The sequence below is a fragment of the Stegodyphus dumicola genome, chromosome 7, assembly GCF_044657685.1.
Source record: "Stegodyphus dumicola isolate Sdum_Otavi_A_Nest chromosome 7, ASM4465768v1".
NCBI lineage: Eukaryota > Metazoa > Arthropoda > Arachnida > Araneae > Eresidae > Stegodyphus > Stegodyphus dumicola.
In genome coordinates, this window is record NC_140774.1 from 143,480,212 (window position 1) to 143,499,157 (window position 18,946).

The window sequence follows — 18,946 nt, forward strand, 5'->3', positions numbered from 1 at the left end:
AAGTCATTGTATATAAAGAAAAAAATAAAGGGTTTTGTATACCCTTCGTCTGTATCCTGTCTACTTACTACAATTAGTGAACATAGCTTTAGTAAGCTCTCTGTTCTAGTCAGGTCATTGTATGTTTCCGAAGAAGGTTAGAAGAAACATTGAACCTGATACGTTTACCTAAAAAATTTCTTTTATGTAGCGTTTACTATTACAGATCTACACCGGATTGTGTGTAATTGTTTGACTAGAACGTTTATGTGTATGTATAACATGTACCTGCATTATAAGAAGCAATGCTTAAGAAATTTTATGCTTTCTTTACTCTCAACATACGGAAGTAGCGTACCTTCTGCGGCCCTTTATTTTCTTACGCGTTGTGCATGCCATATATCCGAATAATTAAAAAATTTCTCAAGCTGTGCCAGGAAATACGAGGGTTGGAACTTTAATAGTGGCAACTATTTATTTACAAGGAATACAAAAGTGATTCATGTCACCATGTTTTACAGTCCTTCAATATAGTCGCCAGCATTGTGTACAACCCGTTTCCAACGATGTGGAAGTCGCAGAATATCTGTAGCAGCGCCTGTTTTGTTGATAATTTGAATGGACCGCTCTACTGCCGCAAGAATCTCAAGAACAGTTTGGAAGCGAGTGCCGCGAAGTGGTTCCTTCATCTTAGGAATTAAGTCATAGTCACAAGGGCTTAGATCAGGAGAGTTTGGTGGATGGTAAAGCACTTCTCAGCCCCATCGCTTGAACAAATCAGTCACAGCTTGCGCTGCTTGCGTCCGAGCATTGTCATGCAAAATGAGAGGAGCGTTCTGCAGAAAGTGTCGCCGTTTTTTTCTCAAAGCTGGTCGGAGATTGTGCTCCAAAAATGAGCAGTAATACTGCGCAGTGACGGTCTGCTGTGGGGAAAGGGTATGCGTTAGGATGACACCATCACAGTCGTACACGAGAATCACCATAATTTCACATTGCTGGGGTTCTGACGAAATTTCGAACGTCGTGGTGATCCGTGATGACGCCATTCGTTTGATTGGCGTTTCAGTTCTGGCTGGTACGATCGGGCCCAAGTCTCATCCAGCGTAATGATACGGTGTAAAAAAACATCTCCTTCGCACTCATAGCGCTCCAGATGGGTTCGGGCAGCATCGTATCGTAGCCATTTCTGCATTTCCGTCAACTGATGTGGAACCCATCGTGAAGCAATTTTTCTCATGGACAGGCGTTCCTTCAGAATGTGCAGCACAGTCGTATGCGCTAATCCTGTTTGTCCGGCCAGCTGACGAATCGTTTGGTGGCGATCACTGTCCATTAGTGCGGCAACAGCTTGCACGTCTGAACCGCTGACACTCGTACAACCTGGCCACAGCATGTGTGCCACGTTTTGGCTTCCTTCATTGAATGCTTTCAGACATCTTGCTACGGTTCTGTAAGGCAATGCAGATTCCCCGCAAGCCTGTTGAAGCCCTTGATGACACTGTCGTGCTGTACGACCTCTGGCACATTCAATTTTTATCCAACATCGTTGTTCTTGTTTTGAAAACATCCTGACAACACTTACTTTAGACTGCGAGCTAATACAAGGATTCGTTCTTCGCGTCACTCCGCATGCACGTGACGTAGGCAGGACGACTCCTTTTGCTGAGAGGTAAGGTAGGTATGTATTTTACATGTGGCATACGCGATATTCTTTGGTTTTGTTGCATAGCGTTTTTTCAGCTGTGTTGCCACTATTAAAGTTCCAACCCTCGTATGTTAATCACCTGCCTCCCTCTAATGGCTGGACGTTTATTGATTGAATTGTGTTGTCTACAACCACGAATAGGGAAGGCTTTTTCTTCTTGGAAGAAAATTTTGCTTTTATCGATTCATTACAAATTCCTCGATATTATAACTACCGTGATGATCTGACTAACTATCTCAGTCATTTAAATTAAATCAAATTCTGTGATATCTAGGGCCCAACAGCAAAACTCTTGGCTCATTGCCGGCATAGTGATATTTAACGTGTAATCTGCATAAACCTCCACAAAAATGAAGCAGTGACATGAAAAAGGGGAGGACTGGTATAAAATTTGACGTTCATATTATACGTATTCTGAAAAACCGCTTAAATGACATTTGCATGATGTTTGCATACAATTTGCATGACGTCGTACAATAATGATCCAATAGCGTACATAGATCCAATGTCTGTCATTAAAGTACAAATTCTGAGTCGACATTCATACTTTCTTCAGACGAATAATCTTCCTGTCTTCAGATAAAAAATACTTGCTTTCTCTTTGGCATCTTCCATTGTCTCTAAGCCAATATAAAATTTTCCAAACCATAAATGTATCTTGTGATCATTTTACATATCTATACTAAACACCTAACATCTTAAATCCGCCATCTCCAGCTCTTCTTAATGAAGCTTTGCAATGAAACAAATTTTCCTTTTATTATATAGCAAATTTTACGTCTGTTAATGCATCAATTATCTATTGTATGGTTTACTGCACATGTAGTAAACCATAGCCTGTTTTATAACTCATTAATAACTCGGAGCATAGCTTCATGGGAATTTCGAGTGTGTCTACACGACAGTAGGAACAGACGGTAAGAAAATAGGTGACAGAACTTTCTGCGATTTAATAAACATCTTGCGCCTGAAGCATTTTCTTCTGAACATAAATCTTAATTATAGCTTAGTTATAGCTAAATTCATATCTTACTTAGAAGATCATCATGCATTCGGTTGCAAACTTCATGCTGTACACGGAACAGAATTTTTGAAAAGAACATATATTGCTTTAGTGGAGGTTTGAGATTTGATGATTATGGGCGATAGTAACAACATAAGTGAAGTTTTCTATTTTCTTACATTTGCCTAAATAATACCCAGAATAACCTGTTAATTAATGTTAATGCAAAAAAAGCTTAAAATCTGAGTAATTCTTGCTTTTTAGACTCGAACTGGCTAGAATCATAGACATTTTTCATGATAGCATTTATTTGAATGTTTGACATTTTGAATTAAATAAAAAAATAAATTATGAACACGGAGTATGAAATATATCGCATTAAATGAAAGGTTTTTCTGCTTTCAGGCCTATATTGAATTAAATATTTTATATTCTTAAATCAGAAAACAAAAATATAGAGTTAGAAAATAATTTTGTCATTTGGTAATCCTTCGTTTGCCATCGTTTTCTATTTTATGTGCAAGAAGTATAGTAATTTCTAAGCAAAAACATCTGAAACTTTTTTCATATATGCTAAATCATCTTATATATTATAAAAACTTATAACTTATTTTATGTTCTCATTACTTGTAATAAAAGTTCCTCTGTTTCGATATTTAAATTCTCTGGAGTATACAATTATAAAACATTTAATAACAAATAAATATTTTCATGAATGATTTCTTTTTCTGGGATAAACTTTCATGGTCTTAAGTTATAAATTAATAATTTCACAATTTTCAGTATGGCTTCAGCAAAACATCTCTTCACAGTTTTTAGTATTTTAAGAACTTCCTAGAACAAATTTAATGCTCGAATAATTTCTGTGAAAGTTAAAGTTTGTGTAGCTCAAAATTGAAATTTTTGTAAATAATAAAACAATCTCAATTATTTAGATTGTGCTCATTAAATCAAAGCAAAACTTTTATTAAGTAAAAAATACCCTTTACGTATAATTACTGCAACAGATCTAAAAGCACTTAAGGAAAATAACTCAAGCGTGTTCATCACAGTAAGCTCTTTGCTTAATCAAAACATTTCTTAGAAAATATTAGTGAGCTTGAGGATCAAAAAGAAAATCATTAATTTGTAACGCTTTAACGAGCTTAAATGTAAGCAAAAACTCACTCAAATTAGCTCAAAATTAATTTCTAAACACACTGCATCAAAAATGCAGTTTCAAAGGAGCAGCAAGATTAAGATTCAAATTTGGAAATGTAATCAAATCTCGGAATCATCATTTATTAATTTTTAGTATTCGCTGCATTCTTTTAATTAAAATGTACTACATCATCGCATACGTTTGCTTTCTTTTCGATAATTTTAAGGAAGTATTTTCTGCTATATTTATTATCAATCATGTGTTTAATTACGCATTTTTACTTACTTTAACATTCAATAGAATCATAAAAATTAGGTAAAATTTCAAGATTACATTCATTCATTAGGGTTCTTCTTAATGGTTCAATGCTGTCTTCCTCAGTATTTTGTTATTTAAAGGTTGATGCTTTTCGATGCATTCTTCTTGTATTGTTGATGTAACTTTTAAGATGTTTTCTTAACTCCTCTGTGAAAATGATGCATCTATTTAAAAGAACTGAATATTCTAGTTTTCAACTCGTTAGTAACTCTTCTCAATTTTCTTTGTTCAGCACATACTCGCTTTTTCAGCAGCTTCAGATTTTATCGAAATTCCGTTTCAGTTCTTTATTATTGCTAAATACATTTATGACATTGCTCGTTCTAATTACCCTTTGTATGTGCCGCCCTGACGAGAAAGTGGTTAGTAAATCTGACTGTCGAACCGAAGAGCCCGCGTTCAAATCCCAGAGAAGGTATGGTTGTTAGCTGTCCTCTCCTAGGAGGTTACTGTGATTGCCTGTTAGTTGCCTCCATAATAAATGACCACCGCTTCTGGCCTTAGGAGTGGCCAAAGCTTAAAATAACTAGTGTCCGCCATTAAAAAAAACACTTCGTCATTTGTACGTATTTCAAGATTTAAACTATGGAGGCGTCGCAAGTAAAGGTAGGCAGTATTTGTTGAATTTTAATTGTATTTCTAGTCGTAGTTTTTAATAAATAGCTTGATTATAATAAGTTCTCTTGTTTGTAGTATTGAAGTCTAGACTTCTAGATAATCTGAGAACTAAAATTCGGTTAAGTGAAAGTTAAATAAATGAGGTTTAATCTAATTTCTAATTAGGTTTAATTTTACAAAATTACTCCCCAATAGTCTATTCCATAATTGTTAATACGTACCTTAGAGGTAGTTTGTAATGCAAATAACAAGTTATTTTATATATTCATTACTGTCACAAACACTACTGGGACTAACATTCTGAATAGGAAACGCAGAGCGATTAAATCTCAAACATGAAAATCTAAGAATTAAATTTAACGGCTTCTAGCGAAGTGTACTATGAAATTTAACTGAAAAGCTTGCATTTATCGATTTCATGTGCACATTTTACAAATACTTGCTCTTTATAATTGCAATGACTAATTTCCATTTATTTAGCCATAAAATGGTACACAAATCATTTTAACAACGCACAAATTAAGTATTCTTAGGTATTCATGAAAAAGTGTACAATTATGTAAGTTGAGATATATAAAGATATTTTGCCTTACTTCCGACAGCGAATTAATTATCATTTTAACCCACAGTTCAAATCTTTATGGTTTAGATTCCCAATTAAACTCTGCTTGCTAATTATTAGTTTAGCAAATAATGTAATTTCTTACCCAGGACTTCGTGTAATTTCTTACTCAGTGAAGATGGGAGCAAATCTAAATTGAAGATAGGTGCAACTGAATAAGATATATCAGGCAGATAAATAAAGATGATTTTGTTGGGGAAACGGAAAAAGGTGTTATTCACTCGAAGTTGTCTCCAGCATAGTAAAACTTCCAAAAACTTTTTGAAAATACCGAATCAGATAATAATTTTAAAAAAATTGGTTAATGCATACTAGGATTAAAAAAAGCTAAAATAGTTTTTCAGTTCATTTCATTTATTTCCGTTATTAGTAGTACCTTTCTTTCAATTATTCATCTTTGTAACTGAATTAATTGAAATAATGTCGCACTGCTCGTCTAAACTGATCCTCATATTTCAGAAGTAAACAATTTGTCAAATTTCTTGGCTTATATCCCGAAATATTCAGATTTTATTATTTTAAAATATATTGTTACGAAATGTACAGGCGCTGTGAGATAGCTTCCCCGCAAGGTAGTTTTAGGGTTGCCATAAAATGGCAAGGGAAGGCAGAATTGCCACCTTTGGCGAAAAATCACCCCTTTGGCGAAAAATCACCCATTTGGCGAGAAAATTGGATGCGATGGTCGGATGGAGAACCTTCTGGAACGAATTCTTACCGGTTTAGCCCAGAATGTTCTCGGACACAAGCCTAAAGCTATATAAACCCTGCTGGTCCGCAGTCAGTTAGTGTGTGTGCCTCGTCTAGCGAGCTGATAGTCAGTCATTGAGTGAGTGTCTCGCCTAGCGTGCTGATAGAGAGTGTGTCTCGTCAGAGTGCGAGTTAGTTAGTATCGAGTTGGTGTCTCGTCTAGAGAATCAATCTCTGTGGAGTCGATTGAGGTGACAGTCGGGCAGCGAGTGCCGTGTGGGTCGTCGAGTGCATCGAAAGTGTCTCGTAGTGTATCGCGGTTAGTGCATCGTCGAGAGAGCATGTTGAGCTCCGGGAACGACTGAACCGAAGAGTCGGTAGCTGTGCTTTGTGTGTCGTCGAGGGCATCGCGAGTTGTAGCGTGGGGAGTCTCAAGAGTTCGTGGAGTTCCGAGAACGAACAAGCAGAATCGGGAGCTGTACTCTAGTGCTTTGTAGTGAAGCTATCTCCACCGTGATAGCCTGATAACCTGAAGGTTGTCTAACTGATCGTGTCAGCGTGTTTATAGTAGTTCATCGACAACTGTAAAACGTGTTTTGGAGCTGTCCTGACAATACTGGCTAATAAAGTGTGCTTCGATACTTTATCAAGTAATGTCGTCGTTATTTTCTCCAAATCCACACGAACCCCGTACGAACGTGAAGGAAGAAAATAACGTAACAATATTATAGCATCTAATGTGGGTAGAAGTAGAGTAACTAACTCATATTTTAAAAAAATAAAGTGTTACTTAAAAATCAAAGTGGTTTATCACTACAAGAATTTCTCTTTCTAAGCATGAAGACGTAGAATTAAAGTATTTTTAATTTATTCTGCTTCCCCGCTTATGAAAGATTAAATTAAAGCATGCAAACATAAAGTGATCAGCCAACTGGATCTGGTTTAAAATATTACGTTTCCTAACACAATAGAGATAAATTCAAGAGTTTAACTTGAGTAGAGACTACAAGCTTGCCTAAACCGCAACATAACTCAAATGTACCGCTTAGACAGCTACAGATCCCAGGCCAAAACGTTTATACTCCTATTTGGAACTTGGAAACATCGAGGTGCAATTGGTATTTAGCTGATTAAGCGTTACTCAATATTGTGGAGTATTGTCCTAAGGCAATTGCAGTTAATTAAGTTTTAAGCATGAAGTACGCAACCAATAAGGCGAAAAAGAAAATTGACGAAGCATATGCCATTGTCTAGTGGCACAAAGAAGGGGTATTCCTTCCAACTCTATGTCTTGCTGATATCGAGATGGTAGCGTAAAAATCAGCAGGTAGTCTTCTCCTGCAAAAATACTAAGTATTTCTGCTGATTTCGAGACTATGTTCAGAATATCCTCCGGTGACTTGACTTTCTTCAGTCCTTTGAGCTGGGAGATATTTTCCTTCGTGATAATCGTGAAATTCGTAAGTGGTTGCATGTTTTCATCAGCTTGTGTTACTTCTGATGTACCGTTTCTAAGCATTTCACTGTATTTCCTTGTGGTCTGCTTAACTGGGTTTTTTCTTCAGAATTCTTGGTCAGAACGAGAAAATTTTCCCATGTCTTTCGAATCTGTCTTTTTATCTGCTTCTGTTCTCGAAATGGATTCTTGATAATGTTCCTGATCGTAGTATTCTAAAATTTATAGCAAAACGGCTTACAACTCAAAACTACATAAATTCTAGAATGAGCGAATCTCTTAGCGAAATAAATCAGAAACGAAAGAGCTAAATTAAATGATATTTTATTGCAAAAATAAATGTTACAGATGAATGTTAAACAGCGAGAAAGACATTTCATGGGTGGCATATTTAATAAATCTATCATTTTAAAGGGGAAAGCGTTATATGGTAGATTTAATAAAATCTCTCCATTTCCATCTCATTTAAGCTGCATCAGTAATAATTCATAAAACTTTTCCCGAAACTTCACTTAACCTTTCCTTTTGATTTCAGATAATATTGCCTGAGGCTGAATAAACCAATTTCAAATTAATTTTTAGAACGTAAATATAACACATCATAGATGATTACTGTTATGTGGTTGCCAATGATTGCACACAAAAGCATTTAAGATTCCAATAACTTTGACTTTTATGTCCTGTGTATGCTTCTTGAATAGTAATTTCAGCTCTATGTAAACCACCAAATATCTTGCAATAAACATGTTGAATGACACCATTATTAATAGGAATGTTAGTGTCAAAGTTCTGATTAAAATTGCATCTCATGAACAGTCTAGCTTAGAATTTATTGCTCGTAATTTTGACATAGCACTTACTAGTCTAATTTCCGGACTTGCTCTGAGGCACTTCCATATTGTACCATTGCCATTTTAGAATTTAGGAACTAATCGTAATAGTATCAATCAACGCATGTTCCTACTATTATGTTAATTTGGATAGGAATGTCATTAATAAATGCATGAAATAGGATAGAAATTGACAGAGGCATTTCTTGGCATTTTAACAAGAACGAATTCCTGCATTTTAGATAGAAATCTTAAGCCAATTTAATACAAAAAATATTTTTTTTACGATTATACGTATTTGTGTAGACTTTTCAAATAATGCACTAAAATAATTTTAATTTTGTAAAGTTACTTAAATTCTTTACTAAAACGCAGTGATAAATTTATCACACCACTTATATTTTCAGGCATTTGTTTTACCAGTTTGTATTAATTTATTTGCTTTCAAACGTTGTAAAGTAAGAAAGAGAAACCTTTATACTTGTTAAAATATATTATTATAATTTAAATTTGCTAGAATAACTAATAGCCAACTGACACGGTTAGAATGACATAATTCTTCTGGTCCACCTGTACTGAAGTATTACCATGGGAAAAAATAAATAAGTTTGAAATCAAAGAGTGACAATTTAAATTAGCATATTAATAACTAGTTTTAATATTACTCCAATTTTCAAATTTTTGTAAAACTATTCATTGTAGCTTAGAAGATTTTGACAAAATTTAATTATGAAATGCTTTATTTCTTTGACATATAATTTTTGTATCCTTGAAGCATCATAATGCAATTAAGACACAATAACACGCCGAATAAATACTCAGAAGTCAAACAACAAAAATCAGTGTTATACCTACAAAATTTTCACAGGACTAGTTTCGATGGTTTTACCGAACCATCATCTTCAGCTGCAAAACCGCAAATGAACAAGATAGGAAATAATGATTAGATAAGAAAGCCTGGACAAGAATAAGCAGGTGGCGCCATCTGTTGGCGAAACCAGAATTAAAACATAATTTCTCTAAAAGCCGAAGGCAAATTTGGATTGGAATTAGGATCGTTAACTAGAACAGAAAGATTTTTATGAATGTGAAATGCCTCTAGAAAATCCAGTTCTCCAATGGAAGATGTTTTTTGAATAATTTTGGCAGCAGAAAAATTGAAAGTGTGATTTTCGGACCAACAATGTTGAGCAACAGAAGACTTCTGTGTTTCCTTTTTTCTAACATATGCCTCATGTTCTTTGACGCGAAATTTTAAGGCTCTCTTAGTTTGGCCAATGTAAATTAAACCACACTGGCAAGGAATCCTATAAATACCCCAGGAATTCATATCCGGAATGGGGTCCTTGAGTATAGAAGTTGGAATTTTATTGATGGGAGAATACACAACCCGAAAGTTAAATTTCTGCAAAATACGTGCAACTTTATAGCTAATTGATGGAAAGAAGGGAATGACAACAGAATTTTTATAATCTCCTAAAATAAGAGTGTGGCTTTTAGTGTGTTGAGATGAGAATTTTTTAACTGCTTGATTAATAATGTTGGGTGAAAAGCCCCTGTCAATAGCTATTGCTTTTAAATAATTTAGTTCTTCATCAAGGGCTAGTTTGGAGGAGCAAACTTGAAGAGCACGGAAAACATAGGAATAAAATGAAGCTAACTTTTGTTTAGTCGGATGACATGATTTAAAGTGTGGTGGAAGGCAAACCGATGAAGGTTTACGGTAAACTGTAGTACTGAAGTTGGATGTGTTACGTGTGACCAGAATGTCGAGAAACGGAAGAGAATTGCAAGTCTCAAGTTCAAAAGTGAACTGAATAGCAGGATCAATAGAATTCATTGTTGAAAGAACTTTATTTAAATCATCTTTATTACCTTCAAACAGGGTAAAAGTATCGTCTACGTAGCGGAACCATGCCGGGAAGTTTAAAGTTTCAAACAATTTTGATTCATAATAATGCATGTAGATATCAGCCAGGATGGGACTGAGGGGGCTTCCCATAGCTAATCCCTCAGTTTGCTTGTAATATTTATTTTGGAAAACAAAATGTGTTTGTTTCAAACAGAGTTGAGTGAGAGAAATTAGCTCATCAATTTCGATGCAAGAGAAATGAAATTCGCGAAGTCTGGTTTCTAGACATCTTAATGCACCCTCCACTGGGACATTGGTGAATAATGATTTTACATCAAAAGAAACCATGAGTAAATTACTAGGAGAAATGTTTTTAACCTTTTTTACAAACTCTATTGAATTTTTTATGGTGTAAATGTTATTGTCTAATAGAGTGGAAAATCTAGAAACTAAATATTTAGCTAAAGGATACGAGGCAGTACCTAAATTTGATACAATAGGGCGGAAAGGAATACCACTTTTATGAATTTTGGGAAGAGCATATAATCTGGCACAATTCGCAACAGATGGGATAAGCGAATGTTTTAAGTTGCTTGAAATGATTTGCGAAGATTTGATCGCAGTTTTTATTTTGGATAAGTCCGAAGGTGAAGGATCTTTAGGGATCGGATTATATGGTCCTTCGTTTAAGAGTTTAGTGACACCATCGATGTAAGTGTTCTTATCCATGACGACTATCATGACGACTTGGCCAAACTAAGAGAGCCTTAAAATTTCGCGTCAAAGAACATGAGGCATATGTTAGAAAAAAGGAAACACAGAAGTCTTCTGTTGCTCAACATTGTTGATCCGAAAATCACACTTTCAATTTTTCTGCTGCCAAAATTATTCAAAAAACATCTTCCATTGGAGAACTGGATTTTCTAGAGGCATTTCACATTCATAAAAATCTTTCTGTTCTAGTTAACGATCCTAATTCCAATCCAATTTGCCTTCGGCTTTTAGAGAAATTATGTTTTAGTTCTGGTTTCGCCAACAGATGGCGCCACTTGCTTATTCTTGTCCAGGCTTTCTTATCTAATCATTATTTCCTATCTTGTTCATTTGCGGTTTTGCAGCTGAAGATGATGGTTCGGTAAAACCATCGAAACTAGTCCTGTGAAAATTTTGTAGGTATAACGCTGATTTTTGTTGTTTGACTTCTGAGTATCATAATGCAAATTAAGATTCTAATGCATCTGACATACAACTCACATGACACTTGTTGCACGTTTATAGAAAAACTGTTAGTTATATATGTTTATTTTTAAAATCGAGATTACTTGAGCTACATTACTTTCAGCAATTTAATATTATTATTATTATATTAACGATCATAATTATTATATTATTATTATATTAACGATTATTATTTATTTTAACTATTTTGAAATAAAATCTTGACTTATAGTGATAAAACGTTTTACTTTTCTCAAAATGCCTTTCTTTTTCTTTCTTTCTTTTTTTTTTTTTTTTTATTTCGTTTTAGGTTTGTTTGAGGAATCGGTTAAAAAAGAAATTAGAATAGGTCGATGATTTTTTCCCTCTGCTACTTAATGATGTTCTTTTGTGATTTACAAATGTAATTTTTTTTAAATTTTATATATGTAACATTGTTTAAAGTATAATTTTCTTACATATAGTACGCCGAAAGAAATTTCATGCACATAGTTAAATTGTAGATGCTAAAAGTACATTGTTAATATTCTCATGCAGTTTTAATACCTTACAATCAAAATCCGATAATCATGAAAAAAATAAAAGAAAAAAGTCCTTTAAAATATTAATTTACGGAAACACGTAATACGTGTGTCAATACGTAATGTCTGCTGCTACTTCATTCTAAAACCTAAATTGTATTAGGTTCTGTGAATACGATTTGGTCGATAAGAGTTGCATTTATATAAACGTCTTAAAAATGCCCGTCACTCATGTGTTAATACCAGGAACCTTTCACTAAACAGATATTTCATTTTTAGTAACGCACAAATGCAAGCGTTTCGCTCTTCAACATGTGTACAACCCCTGAGTATTTTCACAAATTTCAAAATTAAATATCTAGACCAGTTTTGTTGTACAACAGTCAAACGTTTTGTATTTTATTCTTTATAATGAGTATGAATAATAAGGACTATGAAGCCGTATCAAACTTTAGATTTCTTAATTTCTATAACATTGATTTTTAAAGCTGAAAATACGAAAATATGAATATTTATGTCATTTAAAAAATTTTGCTGTCGGAAATGTAACTCTACGAGCAATGGTTGAAGAAATAAAGGTCATATAATAATTTTGTGGACATGATATGTATATTCGGCTTCCATTACTTCGTACACTCACTAATAACATCATCTTTATCTGTTACAAGATATTAAAAAATGTCATAAAATTATACGATTTAATGGTGTCCATCAAAAGAGCTTAAAATCACTTAGCATTCTAATAGTACGCCTGATTTCCTCTTAAAACTTTTATTGATTTCTGTTAGATATATCTTACTAACCAAATGGGTTTATATTTGTGAGTGCTACTTAATGCTGAAAACATTTCACATTTTAACCGATTTTCAATAGTCGTTCATCGAAATTCTCAGTGTTTGCTAAACAACTGTCATAAAATCACAATCAAGAAAATAAAGTGAAGTTTTTAGTTTTTAGTGAGTAAGTTTTCAGACTTCGTTTATCAAACTTAATGATTAATTTGAATCAGATATATTACTCAGATTTTTATCACATTAAATTAATCGTAAATGCCATAGAGATTTATATGCAAAGTAATAAGGTTCGATGTTTATATATTAGTAACGTAAGTCCAGTTAATAATGAGTGTAAGTTTCAGGATGATTTAAGAAATAAAATTACGCTTAAACCGTAGTTTTTCTCCTGAGTTGTGAAACACTTCTTCTAAGCTTTGATAAATTATTTTGGCTTCAAAATTGTACTCGAACGTTTTAAACTTGATTTTGAAAGTTTACGGTTATGTTTCAATAATTTGAGTAAATTGTGAAAGTAAAGAATAAGAAAATGTAAATTTAAATCACAAGTAAATCCAGAATTTCTCAACTTTCCGTGATTTCTTTAAGTGTATTTGCGCACAGGTTCCAAGAAAGAGCCTGTTGTTCTAAAAATACAACACACTTTCTGGGATCTCTGCGCTTAACTTTCTCTTGAATGGCTTACTTTTACGAAACAAAAACAGAGGTATAAGCAATTATAAACTATCTTTAGATCCTCCTAAAGTCTAGGATATTAATAATGTATTCTGGTTAGAAGATATTCTGGGTTATTGTAGGCCTAGGAGTAATTACATCATGCAGATAAATATATGTCTAAGCATCATAACTATTAGGAGTAAAGTTTAGTTTTTGGTATCATAATTATTAGGAGTAAAGTTTCTTCTTTTGAACTATCATAGATTGTAAAAAAACTTTAGATTGACAGTAAGCTATCACGTAATATAAAAATTTAACGACAAAATCTTGAATCAGAACTTGAAAACAAATGCTTGACTTATGCGTACAATTCAGACAACCACTGTGGCGTTTTAACTTAACAGTAAGTTCCAATTTAAAATAAACTAGTAGTCAAAGACTACACAATTCAATTTAAGACAAAGCTGGCTCACAAACCTAACCGGCGTAGATATTCAAATTTCGGCAGTTATAATGCAAAGCGGAAGACTACAAGTCTTATCTGAGATAGCTAACCTAATAACGTAGTCTCGAGATATAGAATGCGCTCTGAAATTAAACTACTGAAAACTTCTTTAAATACTAGTTCTTTCTATCTCAATTTACATTCTGGTTGGGAAACGAGAAGGGATATTAAAGGTCCAAAACATAAAGTAACTCGTTAGTGAAGAACAATAGTAATAGCCTACATAATAACTCTGTATCATACCTATATTTCAAAGAAAAATAATTTTTTTTAATACAGCTGCCGTAAAAGTCATCAATATCAGGTCGTTGGAATTGTTACTAAACAGCGATATCGCATTCTAAAACATCGATTTTCTTTCAATATAAATCGTTACATGTGCTAAATATTTCTTCTTAACTTTTTAATCTATGTTTTAGGTACTGGAAGCCATGAAAGAAGAAGCCGATGCATACATTGTAGCATATTCTGTAACGGACAGAGCCAGTTTTGAGAAAGCTGTCGACATCTTATTCAGTCTCCGTGAGAGAGGCATCACCAACAGTAAAGCTGTCATCTTGGTCGCAAATAAATCAGATTTAGCCAGAACCAGAGAAATAGCTATTGAGGGTAAGTCTTTAAAATAAAGATTATTTTTCAGTAATTTGAATTCAAGCTTATGTTTTTAATGTATAGACTATATCTAGCATCAAAATATTTTAAGTTAATATACTCAAACTTAAATTAGGCTTTATTCAAATATTAAAGAAGATCGGCATAACCATTTTATTATGCGTTTGTAGATTATCGGAAGCACAAATTACTAATTATCACAAATTGACGCAGTCAAAATTTGAAAAATGCAATAGAATTAAGTCGGAAGGTTGTTCAAAACTTGAGTACAACAAAATTTTAGTCTACAAACAGACTACATTAACTAGAACTTGGATATGGGATTTCTACTGGCATTCAGATTTTTTCTTTGAGCAGCTCTTTTTAGTTATATCAATTCCCCCTAGTTTGGATCTGAATTTAACTCCTTAGGAGAAACAAATAACAAGAAGTAAAACGTGATGTTCTCTGAATACTCAGTGCATCACTTTAGTATTAATTTAGATGATCGAGACATTGAAATCATCAGTTGCCAGCAGGTGGGTAAAACCGGTCACGAGGTTTCTCCTGACCAGTCATCTATCTATACTGAGCAAACTGCTAAAATTAATTCATTTCAGCCTTTTGAGTAATTCTACTATAGAAACTGCATTTTCAAATTTTCTAATGATGATTTAATTCTGCACTTGTTAGCAGTCATAATCCTGATGCATCATTATAAAATTCGCATTACATCATGAAAGTTAGCACATTTACATTATGAAAGTTAGCACATTTACATTATGAAAATTAGCATATTTACATTATGAAAGTTACATTACTTTATGAAAGCTAGCACATTTAAGCAAGCTAGTAAAGAACTTCTTGAAGATTCCAGAGTTCTGAACCTGCAACCGTTTGCATGTCCACGGAAAGAAAAACAGACAGGAATCAGGATCTTTGGATTCCTACCTTAGAAGTCGGTAACCGTTTTGACAAGAAAATTCTTGTTTTCGAGTTCATTTATCATTTCATTGGGATTAGGGTCAGCCTAAAATTTTTTCATAACCCCTTTAATCGAGGTTTGGCTTTATTCTTTAAACTGTTGAAGCCAATTATCGCTTTCAAAAGGAAAGCGAATGCCTTTTTTCCCATAACGCTGCAGGAAAATGTTAGTCTTGTTTCCGCTCTAGTAAGGGAAACAAGGTATCTTCTAGTCTCTGCAGAAATTGGATTTTCCTCACGAAGCACTGACTCAAAATCTGCCATTGTAACTTTATACTTTTGCTGTATAGATTGAAATACAATGCGACTGTTAGAATATTTAGGAATACTTCCTGTTAGAATATTTAGGAATACTTCCTTTGATGGCATAGCTCATATTGTAAAAACGTACCAAGAAATTTAAATCTTGTTTCAGGTGAGAAAAGAATATTTCTCAGGTCTTCTCTTCCATGTAAACATTGACTTTTCTTTATTACTTACTGAAAATGTTCTGACATTTTTATGCTTTTGGGTTGCTTGTGTATCATTTATTATTTAAAAAAACGAGAGGAGACTCTAGCAAGATCTTATCAAAACATGAAAAAAGACGGTGTATTTCAGAAAAACTGACTACCCTTTTTTCGCAGTTAAATAGTATATTTTCTTATTTCACGAGTTTTCATATTTTCACGAGTTTCAACTCACTATAAGTGGAATATAGAAGCTGTTGGTCTCAAAAAATCTCGTCTTTTGAAATCTCCAAATTAAAACCGATTTTCAAAAAATCGCCAATATTCCCACTATTTGGTGAATTTTGATAAGCTACACTTTCAGTCTTCCTCTCCTGCAAGCATTTGCACAGAATTACAAATATTGCTAAAAAATAAAACATTTAAAAACATGAAATTATAACCTTTTATCCACAAATATACATGAAGTTACAATATAATAGTTCGGTACGAAACATAAGCAATAATAATAATAAATAAATAAAAATTATTTAGCTTCAGAAGACATCATTTGGAAGTTTCTTCTGCCTAGAGCTCCTAATTTTGGAGGACTCTGGGAGGCAGGCGTTAAACCGTTTAAACACCATCTAAACGAACTGTTGGCATTGATAAGCTTACACCAGAAGAGTTTCTGACTGTTTCTATTCAAATTGAAGGAATTCTGAATTCACGTCCTTTAACTCCATTATCCTCTGAAGTTACAGATTATGAAGTCCTCAATCCTGGCCATTTTCTGATTGAACGCCCATTAAATGCCATGGAAGAACCTGATGTATTGCATCTAAAAGAAAATAGGCTATCTCGTTTTCGAAAAACTACTAAGAGGGTTCAGTCAATTTGGAAAAAGTGGCATCGAGACTACCTTAACCAATTGCAGCAGCGCAATAAATGGCAATTTGCCTGGAATCCTTGCTTTACTCAATGAAGATAATCTGTCTCTTTGTAAATGGGCTATACGTCGTATACAGGAAGTTGTAACCAGACCTGATGGAAAAGTCAGAGTAGTTAAAGTTAGAACTCCTACCGGCACATTTAAAATATGTATATCCAAAATATGTCTGCTACCTATTGAATAATAATACTTATGTTTATTTGATGAACCTCATTAATGTAGAATCGTATTATTTGAGATATAATCAATTTTGTAACTGTATGAATGTTTATGCTATTTTATTATATTATATCCCAGAATGAACTATTTCGTAATGGATATTCTCTTTTTAATAGTATTATATTATACTTTATTATGTTACGAGTCTTATGTCGTATTGAAATATAAATATTTCAACGCGGTACGGGATGTTTCGTCCTATCCTATTGTTGTAACATTATTATCAGTAGAAGGCGCTGCCCCTCAAACCAGCAGAACCTCTGTAGACCGCGAGCAGAGCGGTTGTTTCTTTGGGCTCCTACGCCCTCTTTTTGTAATAGCCATCAGTGCTATCAAGAGCGGACAGCTCTGATCCTTAAGGCCCCTGTGCCTTTCTATTGATGAATAAACTTTTATAATTGAATACAGTCCATTATTTTTTCGACGGATCTCACTCTCTAACAACAATTATACTAGAAATAAAACTTGGTTCAAATGTGAACGCACTTAGATTTTTTTCTGCATTTAAGTATATATGTTGTCTATCTTTATCATTGGGTTACTCTGCACAAAACTCAGGTTCAAGATAATTTATAATTAGCTCTAATATTTTATAATTTCCGACATCCAAATATTTTGACCATATATGGCATTTTTACTACACGAATGTAATTCGAAAAAGTAATTGAAAATATAAATTTCTCAAATTGAAATAGTTATTCAATGAAATTGCGATACTTCTTCTATATGCCACTGTTTTTTCACGCATTAACACTTTTTTACAGAGGGAAAATCCATTGCTTGCTCTTACGAGTGCAAATTCATCGAAACTTCAGCTGCCATCAACCACAATGTGGATGAGCTCCTCGTGGGACTTGTAAGTCAAATTCGTCTGAAGAATCGCCAGAAAGATGAACCCCATCGCGTAAGTAAGCCTTCATCACCTTCCAGCTCCCCGTTGAGGAAAGGAGGCGGCAGTGTCAAAGGGACTTTGAGATCCAGTCTCAGAACCAAAGGCCTCATCAATAGATTGTTAGGAAAAGGAGTAAGATCGAAATCCTGCGATAATCTTCATGTCCTGTGAAATGGAAAGGCATGGTATTTTTTTTTTTCATCTGTTTTCCCATGAAGTTCTGTGAAATGCAATGGGTGAACATTCTTCCCATGTTAAGTGAGCTTACCACCTCATATTAAAGATGCAAGTTTCACTGCGTGAAATTTATATTTTAGATTTTTCGTCTTTATTCAGATATTCATTCAAATGTTTTACAAACGAAAAATGTATTTGTTAATGTTAGTTGTAGTTTATCATATGTCTTGTGATATAATTAGTGTTATTTATTCATAAATTACTCAATTATATAATATTTGTGATATATCGTATTATATTATTTGTGATAAATTTGCGAAAATATTTGTACACTTGAATGATAAATGTGTGCTTTTTTTCAACTTTTTGAACTCTTTTTAAAAGGACAGAACTGACGAAAGAACCATGGGGTTAATTTTTAAATGCTTATGTAATTTCACATAAAAATGTCCTTTAAACTGGTCTTATTATAAACTAAATATTTATTATAAGCAAGATCTTGTAGTATGAATAATCTCCTCAAAATAATCGTTGTTCAGCATGCTTCACTATAAATACTACTAGAGTCATATATCTTACAAATGATAGAATTCCTTTTTAAATATATTCTTAAAAAAAAACCATCCTATCTAACTATGTCCAGATAATTATCATAATATAATACTTTTCTTTGCAGATTTTACAATTCGGGATTGATCTGCCTTCTTAGATTGGACTGAAAGAAATAAATGTACTGCTTTCTAAAACCCAACAGAAAGACGCTAACAATTAAATCATAATATTTATTATTCTTT

The 18,946-nt window shown here is 33.5% G+C and overlaps 1 protein-coding gene across 1 annotated transcript in view; it reads left to right on the top strand.

Annotated features, from left to right (window-relative positions):
• The window catches only part of LOC118189622 (uncharacterized), a 152,226-nt gene extending 133,983 nt beyond the window's left edge, over nt 1-18,243 (top strand). The window contains exons 5-6 of the mRNA XM_085821437.1: nt 14,348-14,518; nt 17,848-18,243. Coding sequence (XP_085677563.1) covers nt 14,348-14,518; nt 17,848-18,146 — 470 coding nt within the window. The 3' untranslated portion in view covers nt 18,147-18,243. The remainder of the gene's footprint in view (nt 1-14,347; nt 14,519-17,847) is intronic.
• Nucleotides 18,244-18,946: the final 703 nt, after the last annotated feature.